This window comes from Plectropomus leopardus, chromosome 2, assembly GCF_026936395.1.
Source record: "Plectropomus leopardus strain MGB_pleo_1.0 chromosome 2, ASM2693639v1, whole genome shotgun sequence".
NCBI classification, from domain to species: Eukaryota; Metazoa; Chordata; class Actinopteri; order Perciformes; family Serranidae; genus Plectropomus; species Plectropomus leopardus.
In genome coordinates this window covers 12738642-12759472 of record NC_142177.1, presented here as the reverse complement: position 1 = coordinate 12759472, position 20831 = coordinate 12738642, and the positions used below count along the sequence as shown (strand labels likewise).

General features: G+C 40.2%; 1 protein-coding gene across 5 annotated transcripts; it reads left to right on the top strand.

Annotated features, from left to right (window-relative positions):
• Window positions 1–397: 397 nt before the first annotated feature.
• Window positions 398–18597, top strand: LOC121953931 (homeodomain-interacting protein kinase 1). Of its 5 annotated transcripts, none has more exons than XM_088085444.1 (18): window positions 398–738; window positions 2855–3585; window positions 5542–5733; window positions 5872–6053; window positions 6206–6329; window positions 6666–6785; window positions 7507–7593; window positions 7747–7931; window positions 8032–8182; window positions 8273–8459; window positions 8792–8910; window positions 10028–10162; window positions 11189–11346; window positions 12250–12321; window positions 13648–13806; window positions 14079–14293; window positions 14401–14513; window positions 16172–18597. In XM_088085444.1, the coding sequence occupies exons 2-18, from the start codon at window positions 2857–2859 to the stop codon at window positions 16628–16630; spliced, it is 3387 nt and encodes a 1128-aa protein (XP_087941570.1). In that variant the 5' UTR covers window positions 398–738; window positions 2855–2856; the 3' UTR covers window positions 16631–18597. The 5 variants fall into 5 exon arrangements, with proteins under 5 accessions (XP_087941570.1, XP_042357166.2, XP_087941582.1 ...); XM_042501232.2 differs by having other exon boundaries at window positions 11186–11346; XM_088085456.1 differs by lacking the exon at window positions 10028–10162.
• The last annotated feature ends 2234 nt before the right edge of the window (window positions 18598–20831 follow it).

The window sequence follows — 20831 nt, the reverse complement described above, 5'->3', positions numbered from 1 at the left end:
GTATTCACTTCATGCTCCTAACCGACTTAATAGATCCGTGCAAGTTGTCAGTCTGTTGTACAGAGTTGGGTTGGTCCCAGCTCTGTGGAACATTTCGGTCCTGCCGGAAAATTACTGGTATATTCCTCCTACTTACGTCACGTCAATTTCATTTTACCGTAAAAATGTTGTTTACCTTTTTTTCTTTCTCGTGTTAAACGACCTCAAATGTCACTTGATCAAATATTCGACAATGATACAGTCTTATAACTGTTGTGAATTGCATTTATTGTCTACTAAGTCCGCCACAGTGCTTAATCTTGTTAGAAATTGCGCTCATTTCTGTGTGCATCGTCTGACAAATCCACGGTAATTACGGTAGTAACCGGAAATGCCGTAAGGATCGCAGCTGATATAAGGACGTGGTTGTTCCGGTGAAAAGTGGATTTGCTGCTTGAAGCTTGGCGGTTCCAGAGTAGATTTTATTATGTTTTAATCCACAAATGTACATGTTTTTAAGAACTAGATGATTTAACTTCATAATACAATGAGGTCTATGTGTTTTTCTTTTGAAAACTCGGCACTGTAACGCCTTCTGCTGCTGCCTAGCCCTCCATCGGCTGAAGAAACAATGCAGGCCTAGCTAGCATCTAACGTTAGCTAGCGGAAGCTAAGCGGATAACGCTGGTCCAGCAGACTGCAGTGGGATTTAAACCTTGGACAAAGCCGTTTTTCGACGCTGTAATAACATCCTATCCGGTACGGCACATCTGTTTCTTCATACAATGTTGCTTTTCATACAGCCTGTGTCATTTGACTTGATTTTATGTTTGTGAGATAAGCGACAAATCCTTTAACGCCATATTTTCACGAAGTTAACCCGTTAGCCTGTTAGCATAAGCGACTTTTGTAAGGTTGCCTCGTTCCTAAAGTCTGTCTGTGTCACAGTGTCGATGGCCAACAAAGTGACAAACGTATTGTGTCAATTTTATTTCAGTAATGTGGTCATATTTGTTAGGATCACACAGCTTGACGTCCGTCTTGGTCAATCACAGGTGTCTTCGGTCACCCTGTCTGTCACCACTTATCTGTTAGGTACACAGCTCATTTACATTATTCATTGCGTCAAAACCTTTATTGACTTTATTTTTCCGAACTGGAAAGTTTTGCTCATCCGGGAATCAGATTTAGGTCCGCGACCTCGTCGTTGCATTGTTTTTTGAGCTATCATGACAATATTTGTTTCTTTATTTAGAATCCACATTAGCCCATGCTTTAATATGTAAAGATAAGTAATGGCATATAGCTTTACTTTTTTAGGTTTTCGTTTTCTGTGTCTTGCATAATTTATTTTGATGTATAACTATCTATTTCCACAAAACAACAAACAAAAAAAGCAAACAACTAATGTGAAACAAAAAACAAATAAGCTTTCTGGGAAAAAAGAAGCAATACATAAACAATGTGATATTGCCAGAAAGTGCTCTGGCGTAAGTAACTCTCACGTGGAAATGTATGTTCTTACGTCCTATGCTTTCACTTTTGCATTTATATAAGGGAGTAAACATACTCTACTTTAGGAAATATTTTCTGTCCCGTGACGAATCTGATATGACAGACATCTGTATGCAGCAACTATTCCAAACTCTGTCACCCAATCCTGAAAAGTGGACCGAGGGGTGTCCAGCACTTTGTACCTTTGCACCTTGTAGTTACCTTATAGTTTACTAAAATTTAAGGTGTTGACAGAGTACAAACTACACAGTCTTGTCACAGTACTAGAATTTCTTAACAGCGATACAGTGCCTTAAGTAATGTCATTATTTGATACTATTTTCGATACCACATTGAAAAAAATGAATTTGAGGGCATTGATTTAAGGCTTGTATTAAATGATTATCTTTACAAGGCTTTAACATGACAACATTGACTTTTCTTTTCTTGATTAGTGGCAGATAACAGCAGAATAACTGTAGTAAACAACATAAGAGAGTGAGGGAGTGCAGCTGGTATTGGTCTGTCAGTACTGTGAAAAATGGATATTGAAATCATTTCAAATAATCAGAATTGATATTCTTTGATGATTCTAAATTATTTAACGCTACTTGTGGCATTAACAATAAATATTAATAGTATATCTTTGTCTCAGATTTGACCATTTTGTTGATTTCAGGGTTATTGGATTAAACACTGCCAGTTTATTAGGTACACCTAACTAAACCTATTGCAGTCAAACAACAATAATCCTGCAATAAACCCTTTGACTTCATGATGGTTATGAATATTCAGATTGAGGCTGCCTGCACATAAATATTTTCATTATTGATTACTTTTATGATTAACTTTTGATTGAATTGATTAAATGTTGCCCATCTAATTTTTTTCTGAGCCAAGATGACATCCTGAAATTTCATCCAAGAAACAGCCCAGAATCCAAAAGATTTTAATTTTACTTAAAAATTCGACAAGGAAAACTAGAACATTTTGGATTTATTTTGAAATCTTAAGTTTAAGGGTGCCGTTAAGGTGTAGCCAATTGCACTATATTGAGATTTGTTTTTAATATTAAGTCACTGATGTAAATGGAGTGGCCTGTTTTATTCAGCAAGTTTATTTATAGAGCGCATTTTAGCAATAGGTCAGTTTAAAATGTTTCACATACAAGTGCAAAAAAAAAACAACATGAAAATGTACAACTTAAAACAGCCATTAAAGAGCCAAGAAAGGGTATTAGACTACATTAATCTAGCCAAGTGTACAAAATAAATGGAGCATATGTGGCAATGCAATATAGAAACACTGATAACAATTTTTTATTGATGATATAGATTGTTTGTGTTGTATCTATATCTAATTCTCATCCATCTCTTTTCAGCTATGAGCTCTCAGCTGCAAGTCTTCTCTCCTCCCTCCATCTCCTCCAGTGCCTTTTGCCGTGTTAAGAAGGTGAAGGTGGAGAGTAACGTTTGGGATGTGTCCACCACTGAAGCTTACAGCTCCATAGCAGGCCAGTCGGCATACACCTTTACCCCTGCCATGGCTGTACCACCCTTTGCCCCATCTCTGGTCTTCCCACCTGCAGCACCCGGCTCCAGAGGTCAAGTGGTGGTGCGGGCAGCTGATAGCACTGGCAGTCTTCCCCGTGGATCCAGCCGGCGTGTGACTGAGCAGGCGACGTCTTCCTCTTATGTTCATACTGACACGTCTTCTGAAACAAGGGGACACAGGCATGGGCAGAAGAGAAAGATCGAGGAAACCAATGAAGGCAGCGGGAGTGGGTGTGGCAGTGTCCAAATATTGGAGGAGCTCTCAGCCCCTGCAGCAACTTACTCCACCCGTACGGGAGGAGGTGGAGGAGGCACAGGCCAGTCTATTCCCCACTCGGCTCCAACCACCAAGAGCAGCAGCTCCAATGGTGAAGGGGATTATCAGCTAGTGCAACACGAGATCCTCTGCTCTGTGTCCTGCAGCTATGAAGTGCTGGAGTTTTTGGGAAGAGGCACGTTTGGACAAGTGGCCAAGTGTTGGAAGAGGGGTACCAACGAGATAGTGGCCATCAAAATCCTGAAGAACCATCCTTCTTATGCTCGTCAGGGCCAGATTGAGGTAATCAAACATAAGTTTGTTGTTAAACATTTGTGTATCCTTCTTTGATAACACAGCTACACGTACAGTGGCTGCTGGTTTCATTTGACAACATTGGCGTAGAGCTTTTTTTCTTGCAGCATTAATACAGCAATGCCAGCAATGAGTGAAAAAAATACTAATAATAAGAAATAATAATAATAATAATGATAGAATAAATAAATAAAAAAGGCTTCAAGGCGCAGCGATCTGTCAGTCATGAAGGGCTGTTTGTGACAGATGATATTAGTTTATCAATCTGTCTATCTCTTTTTTTTCTCCTTGTTTTTGTTTTTGCAAGGTCCAGGCCTGTTTATGCTGGGAAGCGAATGATTGTAGCCCTTTTTTTTTCAAATTAAATGCAATAATTCTATCCCATGCCAAACTGCAGACTGAGCTTTGCTCTTGTTGTTATATCTTGTTTAGTCTGTGTCTGTGTCTGTGTCTGTGTGTGTGTGCGTGTGTGTGCGTGCGTGTGTGTGTGTGCGTGCGTGTGTGTGCGTGCGTGTGTGTGCGTGCGTGTGTGTGCGTGCGTGTGTGCGTTCTGCTCCCTTCCAGCTACCTTATACTGCCAGCCCCTACTCTTGTCACATATCTATATCCAGTGATGTTTTCATGTGGATAATCTGCTGCAAACTAAAATTTGTTGTGGACAAAACATTTGAGTTAACTGAACTGGAACTATATTACAAAACTAATTAACTATAATAGAATTATACAGTAAATGCCTTTAGTTTTAGTCCTTGTCAATTAGAGGGCATAGGTACATGTGTTTATTGAGACTGGGGTGTCTACATGACAGTGAGTCAAAGTGCTTTGTTTGTATTAAAATTACAGATTCTGAATTTCTTATGTCTTGCCCCTGACAAGAAACCCCATTTTATTAAAAAAAAAAAAAACAAATACTGAAACTTAAAAAAACAAAAGTAAAATAAACAGTTTTAATAGTGATGCACAGTAATTATTATTTCAACCGATATTGGTAACCAATAATTTCCAGCTTCTCGTGGCTGATAAGATACAGATAACCGATAATTTCTTTTAGTTTGTTTTTCATTACCTGAGGGTATGAAAGGCTGAGATGTAGTGAGTACAGATGAATTTAACGTTATAGCTCTGACCTAACCACATTAAAGTGACATCACTACAGTTAACACAGCAAAAACAAGAACAGTTCTGACTCTACAGATTGACTTTTTTTTTTCAAATGAAATGTTCTGACAATCTGTCAAATCAGAGTAACAGTAAATTGTATCACTCAACAAAAATATAAAAGCTTTTATGCAACCAAAAGCATATGGCTTCTTAGTCTGTAGATGAAACACTGACAAATGCAGATAGATAGTAGACTGCCCAAAAAAGAACTAGCTTTCGTAGAACATAAAGCCTACCCTAAAGCCCACACTGCTCACTGCGACAACATGTTTTCAGCTGATCTAGCAGGCACAGCAGCTTACATGTTGTGTTTAGCAACATTATCCTCACAAATGAACAGCACTTTCTTGATTTTTGAAGTGTAAATGCAATCACCAGGAGTAAAATGCTAATGTTAGGCTATAAACAAACTACACCATAGTTGCGTGACTTTACGGTTGCCACCACAACAAGGATTAGATGGGTAAAAGCTTCAGAATTCACAAGTGGGGTATTAACTGACACATTTTATGTCATTGAACAAAATGTGAAAGTCTCATAAGCTTGTGTTAACCACAGACTATGTAAGGCATCTAACTAAAATCTGTTGGTTTTAAGATGTGAAGAAGTGAACTAAGAGTGCTAAAATTTTAACTCGTTTCCAGGTTTTCGGACTCGTTCCTTCACCACTCTATTTACAACCGTTTTGAAGCACACTGGTCAAATTTGCCCTTGCTTTTTTGTTACGTAACACGAGTGAACCAGCTTTATTGACAAATGTGGATATTTGTCTCTGTTAACTAGGTGGGTATCCTGAACCGGCTGAGCGCTGAGAACGCAGATGAGTACAACTTTGTGCGTTCATACGAATGCTTCCAACACAAAGGTCACACATGCCTGGTATTTGAGATGCTGGAGCAAAACCTGTACGACTTTCTCAAGCACAGCAAGTTCAGCCCACTCCCCCTTCGGCACATCAGACCCATCCTACAGCAGGTTGGTAAATGTTTTGTCAGACATTCATGAAACCTTTTTTGAACTATTGTATTGTTGCTTAATTTTTTTTATTGTTGCCATAAGATTTTAATTCTTAGTACTTTAGCCAGATAAATATCTGTGTGTTTGTTTCTTTAGGTGGCTACAGCGCTGATGAAACTGAAAAGCCTGGGTCTGATTCATGCAGACCTGAAGCCAGAGAACATCATGCTGGTCGACCCTCTGAGACAGCCTTACAGGGTGAAGGTCATTGACTTCGGCTCAGCAAGTCACGTGTCCAAAGCTGTCTGCTCAACCTACTTGCAGTCTCGCTACTACAGGTCAGTGGCAAAAATTCCAGCTCTGTTTTAATAATCTAAACGCATCTCTCTTTGTATTCTTGATGAGTGGTGACAAATAGGCCATTTTATTTTGACACAACTTTGTAGTTGTTTCCGTGGTACCATATTTTGACATTTTCTTTGCTTTCCAGGGCTCCAGAGATCATTCTGGGTTTGCCGTTCTGTGAGGCCATTGACATGTGGTCTTTAGGCTGTGTGATCGCTGAACTGTTTCTAGGTTGGCCTCTCTATCCTGGAGCCTCTGAGTATGACCAGGTCAGTACTAATATTAGTGTTTCCCAGGCCTTATCTGGGAATAAAATGCGTAAATGCCTGGGAAAGGTTAACCTATGAGACAGAATAGAGCACTCAAGTTGTCAGCAGATAGCAGGTCATGAAAATACTGTAGAAGCACTCTTAAATTGACTGCTGGTCTTGCAATAGGACAAAAGATTCCAAAGTACTACAGAATAACAAGGATGGCGGCAAACTATAAGGGTATTACAAGCAAGCAGAATTTGGTCATATCCATGGTACTTACTTACATGTATGCTTACATTTAGTTTTGTCTCACTGTGATTCCTTAACTTGAATTTTTTTGTCTGTTTCCAGATCCGTTACATTTCTCAAACTCAAGGCCTGCCTGCAGAGTACTTGCTGAGTGCCGGCACTAAGACCAGTCGCTTCTTCAATCGAGGACCTGACTCAAGCTACCCACTCTGGAGGCTTAAGGTTAATACAACTTCATATTAATTCAACTGAGGGGTGGGAATCTCTCAGCACCTCATGATTTGATTATGATTCACAGGGCTACAATGCGTTGATAAAATGGTTATCGATGCACCCTGATGCATCAAGATTTTTGATTTCAATATGAATACTTTTTTCTCACTGTGTGACCACTTGCTAGTTTCTCTCCTCTCCGTGTTTCACCGAGAGCAGGCCTCTGCTCCCTCTGAGCACACATGGTCAGAACAGGGGACAGAGGAACAGAGACAGGGGAAGTGAACATTACTCAAGTTAACAACAATTCATTAGGTTACCTGCAGTCACGCAGCTGTTATCTTTTATTAATGCAATAGTGATATCAAATGAAATGAATGTGCATAACTTAAAAATGAGGCAGTGACACAACATGTCTACAGGTGATGTGTAAGGTGATAATCATTTTCGAGGATTGGGTTTTAAATGTTCAATTATTGACTTTTCTGACATAATCTTCTAAGAGAGAATGACGATACATCCAAGCATTGATTTCTTTTCCTTACCCCCTACTGAGTATCTAAACAGCCAGGGATGATCAGGGATATCAAGAAATGACAAAATAAATTAAAATATAAAGCCGGATGCTCTTTTCGTATTTCTTTGTTTTGATTTGTACTCATATCATTTAATGTTTATGAGAAATATTTTTTGCACATAATAATAAACAGAAATGGTTTCCATTTTTCAGACCCCAGCTGAGCATGAAATGGAGATGGGTATCAAGTCCAAGGAGGCCAGGAAGTATATCTTCAACTGTCTGGATGACATGATGCAGGTGGATGGCTTTCTCACATAACATCTAATTAAGTGTTTGCACTCCATACACCGTTCGTATTCTTTACAGATACAATACACAGAAACCCATTAAAAAAAAAACATTACCTCATATGGTTTGACACATTTAGGTAATATTTTATTTTTATTGCAGGTCAACCTGTCTTCTCATTTGGAGGGGACGGACATGCTGGCTGAGAAAGCTGATAGGCGTGAGTTTATAGACCTGTTGAAGCGGATGCTCCGTCTGGATGCTGACAAAAGGATCACACCTACAAAGACTCTGGGTCACCCATTTGTCACAATGAGCCACCTCATGGATTATCCCCACAGCTCACAGTAAGTGTGTGATGTGTAGTTCTGCTGCAATTATGTGTTGGTTTCATCTATACTTTATTTAAATGTAATTGTTAAAATACTGTTACTGTGTCCACTCCAGTGTGAAGTCCTGCTTCCAGAACATGGAGATCTGTAAGCGTCGGGCCTCCTACGATAGCAGCAAATCCCTGTACTCCACCAATGCAGTCCCCAGCGCTGCAGCGGGCAACCTCACTGTCACCTTTAGTAGCCAACTCAACCAGCATAACCAGGTATCATCCATATCTTCACAGATTATATACATGTTCAAGGACTGTGGCTCCTCTAGTATTAATGAGTCGTACTTTGGATTTCTCCAACAGGTGCCTTCTGCGGGGGGAGCGGTGCCTTTGCTGAACTACCAGCCAGCTCTGTACCAGCAGGCGACCATCAACATTCCCGGGCTGGCTCAACAGAGCGTCCCGATTCCAACGCGTCCTGCTGGGCTGTGTAGCCAGACAGAACCCTTCCAGCAGACTCTCATCGTCTGCCCACCCTCCACTATTCAAGGTAAAGGAGAAAGTTGCAAACAGACTGACAACAGAAGGGGTTGCAGCAGAGGGGAGTACTTATCAAATGCCAAGAAACTTCACTGTGGTTTATTCCCATTTGATCAGCAAGAAGGACATCCTCACTGTGTCCTCCTCTTTAATTGAGGTCTGGCTATCTTTACCAACATGTTGATTACTGTTAATTACTGCATCACTTAAGTTCAAGGCATGCCCCTGCAGTAGTGATCACAAACCTGAGTAAGATGAAAGAGATGAGGGATATGTGTTGTGCATATAAAATTCTTTGATTCCTCTACTCATTGATATGCTTGTGTGGCAAATGTTTTCCAGGGCTACAGCCATCCAGTAAGAGTTCCAGTTTCCCTGTGAGGATGGAGAACTCTGTACCTATAGTACCTCAGAACCAGTCTGCTCAGTCGCTGCAGATCCAGCCAAGTATGCTCACACAGGTAAGACTTTGTAAGGTGTGTGTTTAGTCAAACGTCTGTGAGGGGCTTATCTTTTTGAAAATAATTTTACAAAAGGAATTCATGTTGATGTTTTTGCTGTGGTCTTTTGAGCAGAGACTTGATGCTTGTATCATGTCTAGCACACTTTCTTTGACAAAGGTGGACAAAGAAAGCATGCTGGATGGCTGAGAGAGAGGGATAGGGCAACTCATCCTACTTGCCATTATTTAGTGATATTCCCGAATTATTCTGTGACAAATGTAGTGTATGAAACTGCACATCCGAGTGGAGCTTTTGCTAACAATGAGAAGCAAAGTGACCTCACCTGAATGTGTCCAAAGTGAGCGAAACATGCACCAGGTAGACCTGCGTCACATGAAAAGGTTGAATTTGCATCTGGGAAAGGGTTTGTAGATTTTTAGCATTATACACATCTGTGAAGTTGGAGAAATATTCACTTGATGTGACTTCAATTTCAGCAGTTCCATACAGATTTTCTTAAGCACATGTTTTTTTCATCTGTTATTCAGAAAGCTAAAGTCAGTGTTACAGAAAAAAAAAATCTGGCATCATCCATGAATGATATCATGTCGTTAGCGCCAAGCTGAGAGCATTGGTGCCCAGTTTTGCTCAATCATGGATACAGTGAGAGCATCCAAAAAGTCCCCCCTCTCTTTTTGCTGCCAGCAGAGCAAGCCAAAATTTGGTGGGAAGCAGGTTGAGACATTACCTTCAATAAAAAGGTTTGCTTTCAGTAGAGATGTTGTCTATTTAAATGCAGTTATACCACTGACTTTTGTTTTTGTGGTTTGTGTTTCTGCTGATTCTCGCCTTGGATTTGCTTCCAGGACTGATTGGACTGCCACTCAGGGCCAGGCCTCTCTTATTCCCAGCCTCCTATCTGGGATGGAGGCCAGATGTTTAATGCGGGAGACTCTTCTGACTCAAAAAGCTACTTAATTGCCATTTGCTAAAAGTAGGAATAATTGCTGCACACTGCAGAGGTCAGATGTCCAGATGGCCAGTGGTACCAGTGTGCATCTCTTCAGATTCAGAAGGACATTACTTTTCATCATGCCCTAACGCTGCCCTCCCCTATCCTCCCTCCCTCCTCCAGGGTTCCTGCACACCCCTGATGGTGGCCACCCTGCACCCATCCTCAGCAGGCATAGCCCCCCAGTATTCTCTGCCCCTCGGGCTGGGCGCCGGGGTGGGTCGCCCCACCCTCCTGGAGCACACAGCCACAGTGCTGGTAAAGCAACAAGGACATCGCTGAAGAACTACATGCACATGCACACTCCACTAACAACGCCATCTCTCTCCTGCCCCCACTCCGCCTTTTCTTTTCTTTTGTTTGCAATTTTCCCTCCCCTTCTGTACCACATGCTGTATGGGGCTAGTCTGTCTATTTTATGCATCATATTTCTTCATTTTGCCTTTTCATATGCAGACCTGTCATGGTTGTCAGAATCATGGTTGCTCTTTGCATATTTTTGTAGGAAAATCAGTTTTTTCGACTGGAATCACCTTTTTTTTTTATTCCCCTTTGTAGCATTGAATCCAAATTGACAAAACGTACAATTTCTTTCCAAAGGACACCCCCTCCCCACACTGTTCATACACTCTCTCATTCCCACCCCTACGGTCTTTCCCCCCATAGGTGTGCTGAGGGCATGGAGCGCATGTGTTGCTGAGTTGGTCTGTGCTTTGCTTGCAGCTTCTCTTGTCCTGTCCTTCCTTGGTTTCAGCAAAGGAGGCTGCAGCTACAAAGCTCACTAAAAATCCCTACTCAACAGCCTGACTCTGACACACATCTTTTGTTTCAGCCCCAGAACATGTGGCATGCCTTTTCCCCAGACAGCTTATCAGCAGACTGTTTGGCATCAGCGAACTAAACTAATCTCTCTCTTCAGTATTTCTTCTTTAACAGGCACCATGGTCCTGTGTATTACTTGTATTTATACCTGATCTGATTGTTGACAGTGCTTCATTGTTTGTGCTTTGCATGATATCATCTTGTGCATTTGTTGCAGGGCAATGCTATAATAAGGGAATGGCTTGGGAAAGGTTGCTCGCTTATCTATCTTTGTGCTTTTGCCTGTGGAACAGATTGGCCAATTGGTTTGCCTCTTTGTCTCCATTCTTTGGATTTATTTCTCAGCATGGCTCAGTCTGTCTGGCCCATTCCAGCAATCATATCAGTTGTGTTAGCTTATTGATATCGGATCCTTGTTATTACCTGTACTGAACTGTGAGTGTCTGTTGTTTTTCTCAGCAGGCCTGGCCCACTGGCACACAGCAGATCCTCATTCCATCATCATGGCAGCAGGTCCCGGGTGTGGCCATCCATAGCTCTGCCCACCAGTCAAATGTTACTGAATCGCCTCTTGAAACGCTTCACTCAGATGCTTCCACACAACAGGGACACAGCTGGAGGTGGGTCAGCCAACAGCCATTAAGCCCAAACAGTCTGATTAATGTTTCACAAAACTAGTGTCTTAAAGGCCCTGTTTATACCTGGTTTGAGCATGTGTCTTGGGTGATCTGATCAAAAGAAGACATTGCTAAAAACAAAAACCACCAACAAGACTCATTGTGATCTGATCATTCAAAGCACTTTCTGAGATGGTCAGGTGTATTTTACCATCCATCCATCCATCGTCATCTGCTTATCCGGGGCTGGGTTGTGGTGGTAGCAGCAGGCTGTGCAAAGAACTCTGTTGTTCCTCTCCCCAGCAATGCTTTCCAGCTCCTCCTGGTGGACCCAGAGGCGTTCCCAGGCGAGATGAGATATATAATCCCTCTAGTGTTTTGTGAGTCTGCTATTGGGCCTCCTACCAGTTAGACATGTCTGGAACACCTCTAACTGGAGGTGCCCAGGAGGCATCCTTATCGGATTCCCGAACCACCTCAAATGGCCTGCTTTTAAAAAAAAAAAATAAATAAAAAAATTAAAAGTGTAAACGCTAATAAATTCTAAGACATCCCCGACAAGGACATTACAGGAAAAGACATCATCAGTGCAGGATGTGGTGCTTGATTTGGTCACAGTGCACTAAAGCTCCACAATGGTGTGTCCTGGCAGTCCGCCTCAGTTAGTATCACTGAAACAGATGTTATTGCCAGGTATAAACAGGCTCATGGTTCTACACTGATTTGAGAAATTTCTGTCATGGTTTTTCAAAATGTCACTAACATAAAATATAGACGCATATTTGAATTCAAAGTTACATTTACAACACATCGTCAGAAAACATAGTATTCTTTATGTTTATGTTTCATGTTCTCATTATACCAGTTGCATCCACCACTAACTTTTTTGATCTTTGACCCACGTAGGAGCTCAACCCAAGCCAGGACCCAGCAGGAGAGGAAGAAGTTGAAAGCCAGACGTGGAGAGAACAGAAACAGGTTGGTCGAGCCGAGCAGTTTTTGTCTCGCATTTCTGATAAGATTTTTGAGTGGTCATCATCAGGATTAAAGTTGTCACACCAGACCAGCACAACAGCAACTATTTATCACATAGTCATTTATGTTGTTTATCGCTCACAAAATGAAAGAGGAAACAGACAACTTTTTCCCTTTTAGTGTTTTCAAATGGTGTTAGTGTTGTCACTACTGTTGCAAAGACAAACACACTGGGGCGTCTGGTGGCTCAGCGGATAGAGCGGCGCTCCATATACAGAGGTTGAATCCTCGCCACAGCAGCTGCGGGTTTGACTTTGGCCTCGGCCCTTTGCTGCATGTCAACCCCTCTCTCTCTCCCCCTTTCAGGCTCGTACTGTCCTGTCAAATACAGGCAATAAAAGCCCGAAAAACTTTCTAAAAAAAAAACAAAAAACATACTGCTTTCCGTTTCCCTCTAAGTCTAGCAAATAAGCACAGTAATGTTGGTTTAAGTTGTGAATATGAACATTAAAGCATTTCCACACAGTAATTAAGAACATTGAAAAAACAGGAAAGGAAACCACTGTTTTCTTTGTATCAATCACAACAAACGAAACTGAAACAAAAATAAAACTAAATTTGATGTTGCCGGCTCATTAACATAGGAAGCTCCGATGACGTCACTTTTGCGATACAGACTAAACTGCAACCAGAACAAACCAAACCAATGGAACCAATTGTAATACAATAGTCTGGTAAATTAATTACACAACAATGTGGCTTTCTAACATACTTGAATACTCTTTGGTAACTGGGGAAACGTTCTGATCTCTACCAGGTTGCACAGTCGTGGACGCACTTCTTTGGGCTGTAAATCAAGCCTTTATTTTCCCTGTGGATTGTACCCAATGGCAGAATTGTAAAATGAAAGCGAGGCTTATAGGGAACCAGACTAAACACTGATGGTGTCATTTTTTATATGCTGTTAAAATGTGCAATCAAGTTTAATGTTCTAATAATAATTAGGGAAATTACTTGTTTATTTCAACTTAAAGAATTACATTTCTTACTACATTTTGTAACACTGATGTAACAGCATAAATAAAACAATTGATAGAGTGAAAAGTAAACCATCAAAACAAGTTAGTTTTATATGCAGATAATGCCATTTTTATGTGGTTGATTGTAGAGTTATATTTTTTCTAGAACATAATTCTTCAGTATTTATTGCAACCTTTTAAGTTTTTTCCTGTCCAGTTACTGTTTTACGTAATTTTTCAAGCAATACAAGACTTGAAATCATATTGCTTTGAGTTACAAACTCAAACTTGCTTTTGTTTCTCTTTTTAGGGGTATATCTGCTGCTTCACTACTCAGCGGTGTGACCCCTCCCAGCGCTACGTTGTCCCAACCAATTGTCATCTCCGACACACCTAGCCCGGCGGTCAGTATCATCACTATACACAGTGACACCGACACAGAGGATGAGCGCAAGTTCCACCCCGCCAGGTGAGGACAAGATACTCTTCCATGTTTGCTCTGCATCCCGTTGGCACCTTATTTCTTCCCTTTTTGGTGCAACAGTGCTGGTCCAGTATTTATAGTCAAACTGTCCTACATCCTGATACTGTCCTACTACCTGAAAAATTGTCTCCTCAGTGAAAAAAAAACAGATTTTTGACTCAGCTGATCAGACCAGGCCTTGATTTACTTAAACAGAATTACTTTGATCTACCTTTTTCATTTCCTTATGGAATATTTCTGTTTCTCTGTTTACACAGCGTTGGTCTGAGCCAGCGCACAAACGTCATCAGCTGTGTGACTGTGCACGACTCCGACTCCTCTACAGCCAGTCCCCTGACTCCTCTGCCCCGCACACTTAACCCCGCTAGCACCATGTCATCACGCCAGGCCAAGTCTCTGGCAGTGGTGGCACCTTCAGTGAAAACCCAGGGCTCTGAGAGAGGAACAGTTTCACGTGGACGCTTGGAGACTGGTGAGAGTCACTCATCTACTGTTTGTCTGTGTGTTTTCAGGAATTCATTTAAGTTTTATTGTAAAAGCTGTATAAATCAATCATACTTGCACCTTTTAAATTCACAGTGAACTACATGAAACCTAAGAGATCATCCAACCGGCAGCCCTGCACTTCAGGGGAGAGCATGGAGCGTCACGGACTGGTGCCAAGTCAGTCACACCCCCTAAACCTCAGCCAGGTGAGGCTTCTTTTGAGGTGGTGCTGTGACAAGCTTAGATGAAGCCATTTAGCGTTTATGTTTGATTTCATTAGAGTGCTGTGACAAGTGGAAAATTTAATGTTATTTACATACCAGACTGGATGCACACAACACTTAAAGCACTTAATGTGAAAGGGTGTTCACTCTTAATCAAAGTGACAAACACTGCTGCTGAGGTGAATGACATACTAACTGTGGTTCAATGTTTTGTCAGCTGGAAAAGCTTAGGCAGTCAGAAAGTTGCATTGAGACAACAAGGTTAAAGGTCTGTATTCAAACTGCAGGTTCAATGGCAAAAACCAACATTTTTTTCCCGTATGTCGGGGGCCACGGTCTGAAAGATTCATGTCAACAAACCCAGACAGAGAGACAGTTTCCACTTCAACATGGACAGACATTTTGGGCAAGGATTCTTGAGATTCTTGTGATTATTAAAGAAATTCAAAATATCCGAGTTGAAAAACAAACTTGAGTTCATTGAGCCCAAAGTGCTCTCTGCTGGACAAACGATGTAATAGCACAGTCTGTAAATAGTCAGTAAATAGCCCAAACCAGGTTTCATTTTTACACATCTGCCAGCCTGTGTGCTGATATATCTGAGAGAATACACGCTAACAATATTGGCTTACTTGAAAGGCATCTCTGTAACTATGTCCGTATATGTTGTCTTCTTACTCAGGGATGGTCACTAAAGTTATGGTTGAGACCAACTCAACAACAACAAACCCACAATGTTTGATCTGAAATTTTACTAGAGATCCCAAGGTTTCATAAAATATGACTAAAAGGATGCACAATGTATATAGAAGAGGGGTAGCCAGCACAGGTGACTGGTCGCCTGCATGGCACGTTCTTACAAAAAACTGCGGTCAAATCAGCTGTCGGTCATATTTCCACAGTCAAATTAGCTGATGCTACAACTGTAGTGCACCCATATACTGAGTCTCAGGGTAAATGCTTTGTAATAGCCTAGGTGAAGCTACACCTAGCAACACCCTTGGCAAAGTTACTGGAAAGACAAGTGCGACTGTCTGTTGTCAAAGTAAGATATGATATGATGATTTTTTTTGACAAACTACAATGTAATAACTTTTTTAAAATGTGGTACTGCGCTGATTTTTTTTTACATGCTGCTATGATACACTACACTGATACTGCAATGTCATTCTACAGTATGTCAAAAAAATCATAGTGTCATGAAATATGTCATAGCATAGTACACAAACAAAAACAACATAGTATAGTATGGCATATAATCATCATAGTATGTATTATCAGGGTGGACTAGCAATAATCTAACAGCACCAAAAATTGCATTTCTTTAGTAAAGGAAGTATATTCAATTAAAAAAGACTAGCTCATTTTATCAGATGAATCACTTAACTTCACTTTTGGATTTTATCTTTTTTTAGTGAAATGCCATAATATATGGCAAACATTTGTAGTTTTATTTGAAAACCTTTATAGCACCCAATTTTATCACCACAGAGCCATAGCAAAAATGTAGCCCAGGCTTTTAATACAAAGTGTTTCTAATATACACAAAAGAAACTGACCAACATGCTGTACGTGTGATATTCTACTCTTCTCAGTGCAAAGGTTCAGCTTCTTTTTTACGGAGTGTTGTTTGGTTTTAGGTTCAGCCAGTGGTATCTTCATCTCAGGAGCGTTCCCACAGTGACTCATCATTGCGTCGCCAGCCGACGTTCCCTCCGGCCGTCTCCTCTCACTACAACTTTTCCGAGGTGTCCACCTTGGCCTCAGCCTCGGCCCCTGGCTCCAGCCTGTACGCCTACCCGGCCTCCACTGCCCTCTCCTCGGCTTCTCAGGCCATGGAACAGCTGCTAGGCCGTGGTCATGCTAGCCATGGACACTCCCCCTCCGCCTATGCAGCAACGTACACCTCATCGTCCTCCTCCCGGAGAGACTCGGCCAGTCGTAAGGATTCTGTCAGTAGTCTGCTGCACGGCCTCCCCGCAGCCTACCAGCATCAGTTCGCCACTGGTTCTCCCTACGTAAGTGTGACACCCCGGGCCGAGGCTTACAGTGCCTACCAGCTAAGTCCCAGGCGCCTCACACAGTACCCATACCTATAGGGAGTCACACACACACTCTGAACTAAGAAATCTACTTCCCCACATACTTTACAAAGGGACACTGAAACTGTGTTTCTAGAATAACTGTTGTTCACTTATTTGTTTGCTGCTTTTGACTAAAGGCAGCATTTCACCTTCAACTCATTTACATGCTCTTTTGGGTCATTTTAGTGTTTTTGAAACGTACTTTGATATTATTTGATGTCATATCGTTTTAATCTCCCTTAACTGTATTGGTTATAGCCCATATTTTATCCCCATCGTATCCAGATGTATAATTAAGGCATTGTGGTAAATGTATTTTACTCCTGTTAATCATGAGTTTTTTGTGTAAAGAAAGATAATCCTCCTGTCACAAGCTGCGACGACACTTTAGGCGAGCTTTTAGACGCCTGACTCACAAGGCTAGTGAAGGCCTAGCTGACAAAGAGTCATTAGTTTCTCAAGAGCCTTGTCATAAAGTTTTCACACTAATCCACTGAGGCCCTGTGTTTTGAGCTTACATAATAATGACTGTACCATACCCTCGTTTGTTTACTCACAAATATGTCTTTTACTATGTTTTTAAATTATGTTTTGTCAGTGTGAGAAAGGTCCATGAAGATGTGGAATAAGAGAAAAGATGTGGCGAAAACTGTGATGGATACATGTTAATTTAAGTGCACATGTGATAGTCTGTTAATGTAGTGACAGTGTTTTAGGCAGGATTAATCATGTCCTTTTATGCAATAGAAACTTAAAAAAACTGCATCAACTGAGTGCTGAATGTATTTATGAAGTATAGAGGAGCGGGAAAACCATCCTGAGAAATGACATGAAAAGCTTTTGTTTAAAAAAAAAAAAGAAATAAGATATTATTCTTCCTCCCTACTTTTCTCTTTTTGAAATATAAAAAAATTCAATTTAATGTGGACCGAATTATATTCAGTATCTACGAATCCTGACTGTGTAGGACCTGCTCGTTATTAAAATGGATTTATGGCCAGTTTGTACTGTTTTAAATACTTAAGAAGAAAAACAGGATTTTTTTCCTGTTTTTTCCCCTGTGGCACTTTGGGAAATACTCACCAGAGTATGTAATGTAAAAATGTAACGTAACAAACCCACACTGCTGTTGAATGACTAGGGCTGGGTACCATTTAAAAATAACTATAACAGTACAAATAGCATTACTTTTAAAGCGATAACAATATACCAATAGGGTACATCATGTGTACGTTTTAATACCCTTCATTTGAACAAAAGCATTCAGTTCAGTAAATGAATTACTTTTGAACATTTTGGCGGCATCTCAGCACGCTGAGCTGCAAACTCTGTCAAGCACACCATCCATGACATCACCACTGCCGGCTGAATAGTTCGCACCTGCCGTGGTAGCGAGCCATTCACACACCTCATCAAATTGAAAGCTTGCGGTGATGGTCTGCGAGCAAAACCATACAATTGATCAATTATCTTGATCGAGTACAAAAAGATCAAATGCAGATATTGTTTGAAGGCGGTTCGATACTACTTGGTACTGGGTGCTTTCGGCTGATCCCTTAAATGTGTAAAGTACTGATCCCCAGCCCTAAAAATGACCGATGCAAATAAGATCATGCAAGTGACCACTTTGGCTTCAGTTTCGTCTATGTTAAAATCCATTCTTTTTCACCTACGGATGGATTACTACAGTCACATTGTTGGTTTTAATCACAGCGGATTTTGTGGCTTATTTCCTGCCATTGTCTTTTAGTTAAAGGAGGCGAATCTCGGGATGATTTCTGTGGTTTACGAAAGCTTTTTAGTAAATCTTTCCCTGTTGTGTTTGCATCCATTTTGTGTTGTAATGTCTGAATATTTAACTGTATTTCATCTTAACATAGTATAGTTAAGAGGCTATTTGGTAGAACTAATTCAGGGAAAAAAAAGGTTTCAGCTCAAATAATCCACTGTCACTGTTTTCAATAAAAATAACTACAAACTCATGATGGGGTCTTTCATCATTCGCTGTTGAAATACTTAACTGTTATTTGATGCGTCAATTTCCTTCGATATTCTGAACTTACTACTGCATCGTCCATTCAAAACATGCCTGTTTGGTATGCGCCGATTGCTTGGCCTGTGATATTTCTGCGTGCCGCTTGCTTGAGAACTGCTCATACAAGCTTAACACTCATCACTGCACTATTTTGAGGCCTGAGCAATACACCGGGGCATCAAACAGCTATAGATTTATTATGATGGAAAAATTTTAACAACAACAGTATAGAACTGTGTATTTGTACTTCAGAGGAAAAACATAGCTCTACTATTATACTATTCAATTCAAGGTCGCGACCCTTTGCTGTATGTCATCCCCTCTCTCTCCCCCTTTCATGCTATCGATCTAAAAACATACTATACTATGAAGTCAAAAATGGCATGAAAACTTCATAGTACAGTATGTCATCAAAAATAGCAAAAAATGTCATACTATAGTACTGCAACGGCATAAAACATCATAATATAATACATCGTCCAACACAGCATAAAAATGTCATTGTTAAGTATGTATTCTGAAATTGCAAAAAAAAAAAAAACAAACCTCAAAGTAAAATATGTCGCCCAAATTGGCATTAAAACATTATACCATAGTATGTTGTCCAAAATGGCATTAAAACATCATACTATAAAATGCAAGGCAATAATGCCCCCCCCCCCAAAATGACATGGCAAAAAAGTCATACTATAGTATGTCAACCAAAATGGCATAAAAACGTCATAGTATATGATGTTGTCAAAATTGCATTTAAATGTCATAATAGTATGTTGTCCAAAATAGCATGAAAACTTCATAGCATAGTTTGTTGTCAAAAATAGCAAAAAACCATCACACTATAGTATGTCATCCAAAATGGCATGAAAATGTCATAGAATAGTATGTTGTCCAAAATGGCATAACATGGCATAAAATGTCATAATAGTACGAGTAATTCTATGCTATGGCGTGTCTCAAAATGCTATGACATTTTCTGAAATTTTTTTGACATTCAATTTTGTGGTGTTTTTGTCCGGTTTTGCAACATTCTATACTATGGAGTGTATCGGCACGTTATTTTGTGCTATTTTGAGATGTTTTCAGTTCTTCTATGTTAGCCTTGCCTTTTCTTTCATTTTTTGGACATGCTATATCAAGGTGTTTTTGCCCATTTTTGCAACGTGTTTTTGGGACATGTCATATTTTGACATTTTTAGCCATACTATTGCCTTGCCTTTTTGTTCATTTCTTCAACATTAACTATGATGGTGTTTTGGGCCATTTTAGCAACATTCTATGGTATCTCTTTTTGCAGTGCTGTATGCTATTGCGTGTCTTGGCAGGCTATTCTAAGGAGTTTGCAGCTGTTTTCAGTTGTTTTTGGGACATGTCATATTTTGATGTTTTCACCTTACTATATTCTTGGATCTTTGGTCATTTTTTCAACATGCAAAATGTTGATGTTTATGCCCCTTTTTGCAACTTTCTTTACTATGGTGTGTCTTGGCAGGCTATTAAAAGCAGTTTCCAAGTGTTTTCAGATGTTTTTGGGACATGTCAAATTTTGACATTTTGGCCTTACTATAGTCTTGGATTTTTGGTCATTTTTTCAACATGCAAAATGTTGATGTTTTTGCCCCTTTTTGCAACTTTCTATGCTATGGCATGTATTTACCATCTATTTTAAGCAGTTTCCAGCTGTTTTTGGACGTTTTTGGGACATGTCAAATTTTGACATTTTCACCTTACTATAGTCTTGGATTTTTTGTCATTTTTTCAACATGCAAAATTTTGATGTTTATGCCCCTTTTTGCAACTTTCTTTACTATGGTGTTTCTTGACAGGCTATTTTAAGCGGTTTCCAGCTGTTTTCAACTGGTTTTGTGTCATGTCATATTTTGACTTTTTTGCCTTACTATAGTCTTGGATTTTTGGTCATTTTTTTCAACATGCAAAAGTTTGATGTTTTAGTCACTTTTTGATATTTTCTATGCTATGGTGTGTCTTGGCAGGCTATTTTAAGCGGTTTCCAACTGTTTTAAACTGGTTATGGGCTATATCAAATTTTGACATTGTCACCTTACTATAGTGTTGGATTTTTGGTCATTTTTTCAACATGCAAAATGTTGATGTTTTTGCTCCTTTTTGCAACTTTCTATGTTATGGCATGTATTTACCATCTATTTTGAAAAGTTTCCAAGT

Excerpts from the sequence above, each read along its gene's own strand:
- LOC121953931 (XM_042501232.2), top strand. The coding sequence starts at position 2,857 with ATGAGCTCTCAGCTGCAAGTCTTCTCTCCTCCCTCCATCTCCTCCAGT. Across the intron at positions 11,347-12,249 it reads CAACAGGGACACAGCTGGAG|GAGCTCAACCCAAGCCAGGA; the intron begins GTGGGTCAGCCA and ends TGACCCACGTAG. Across the intron at positions 14,514-16,171 it reads ACCCCCTAAACCTCAGCCAG|GTTCAGCCAGTGGTATCTTC; the intron begins GTGAGGCTTCTT and ends GTTTGGTTTTAG.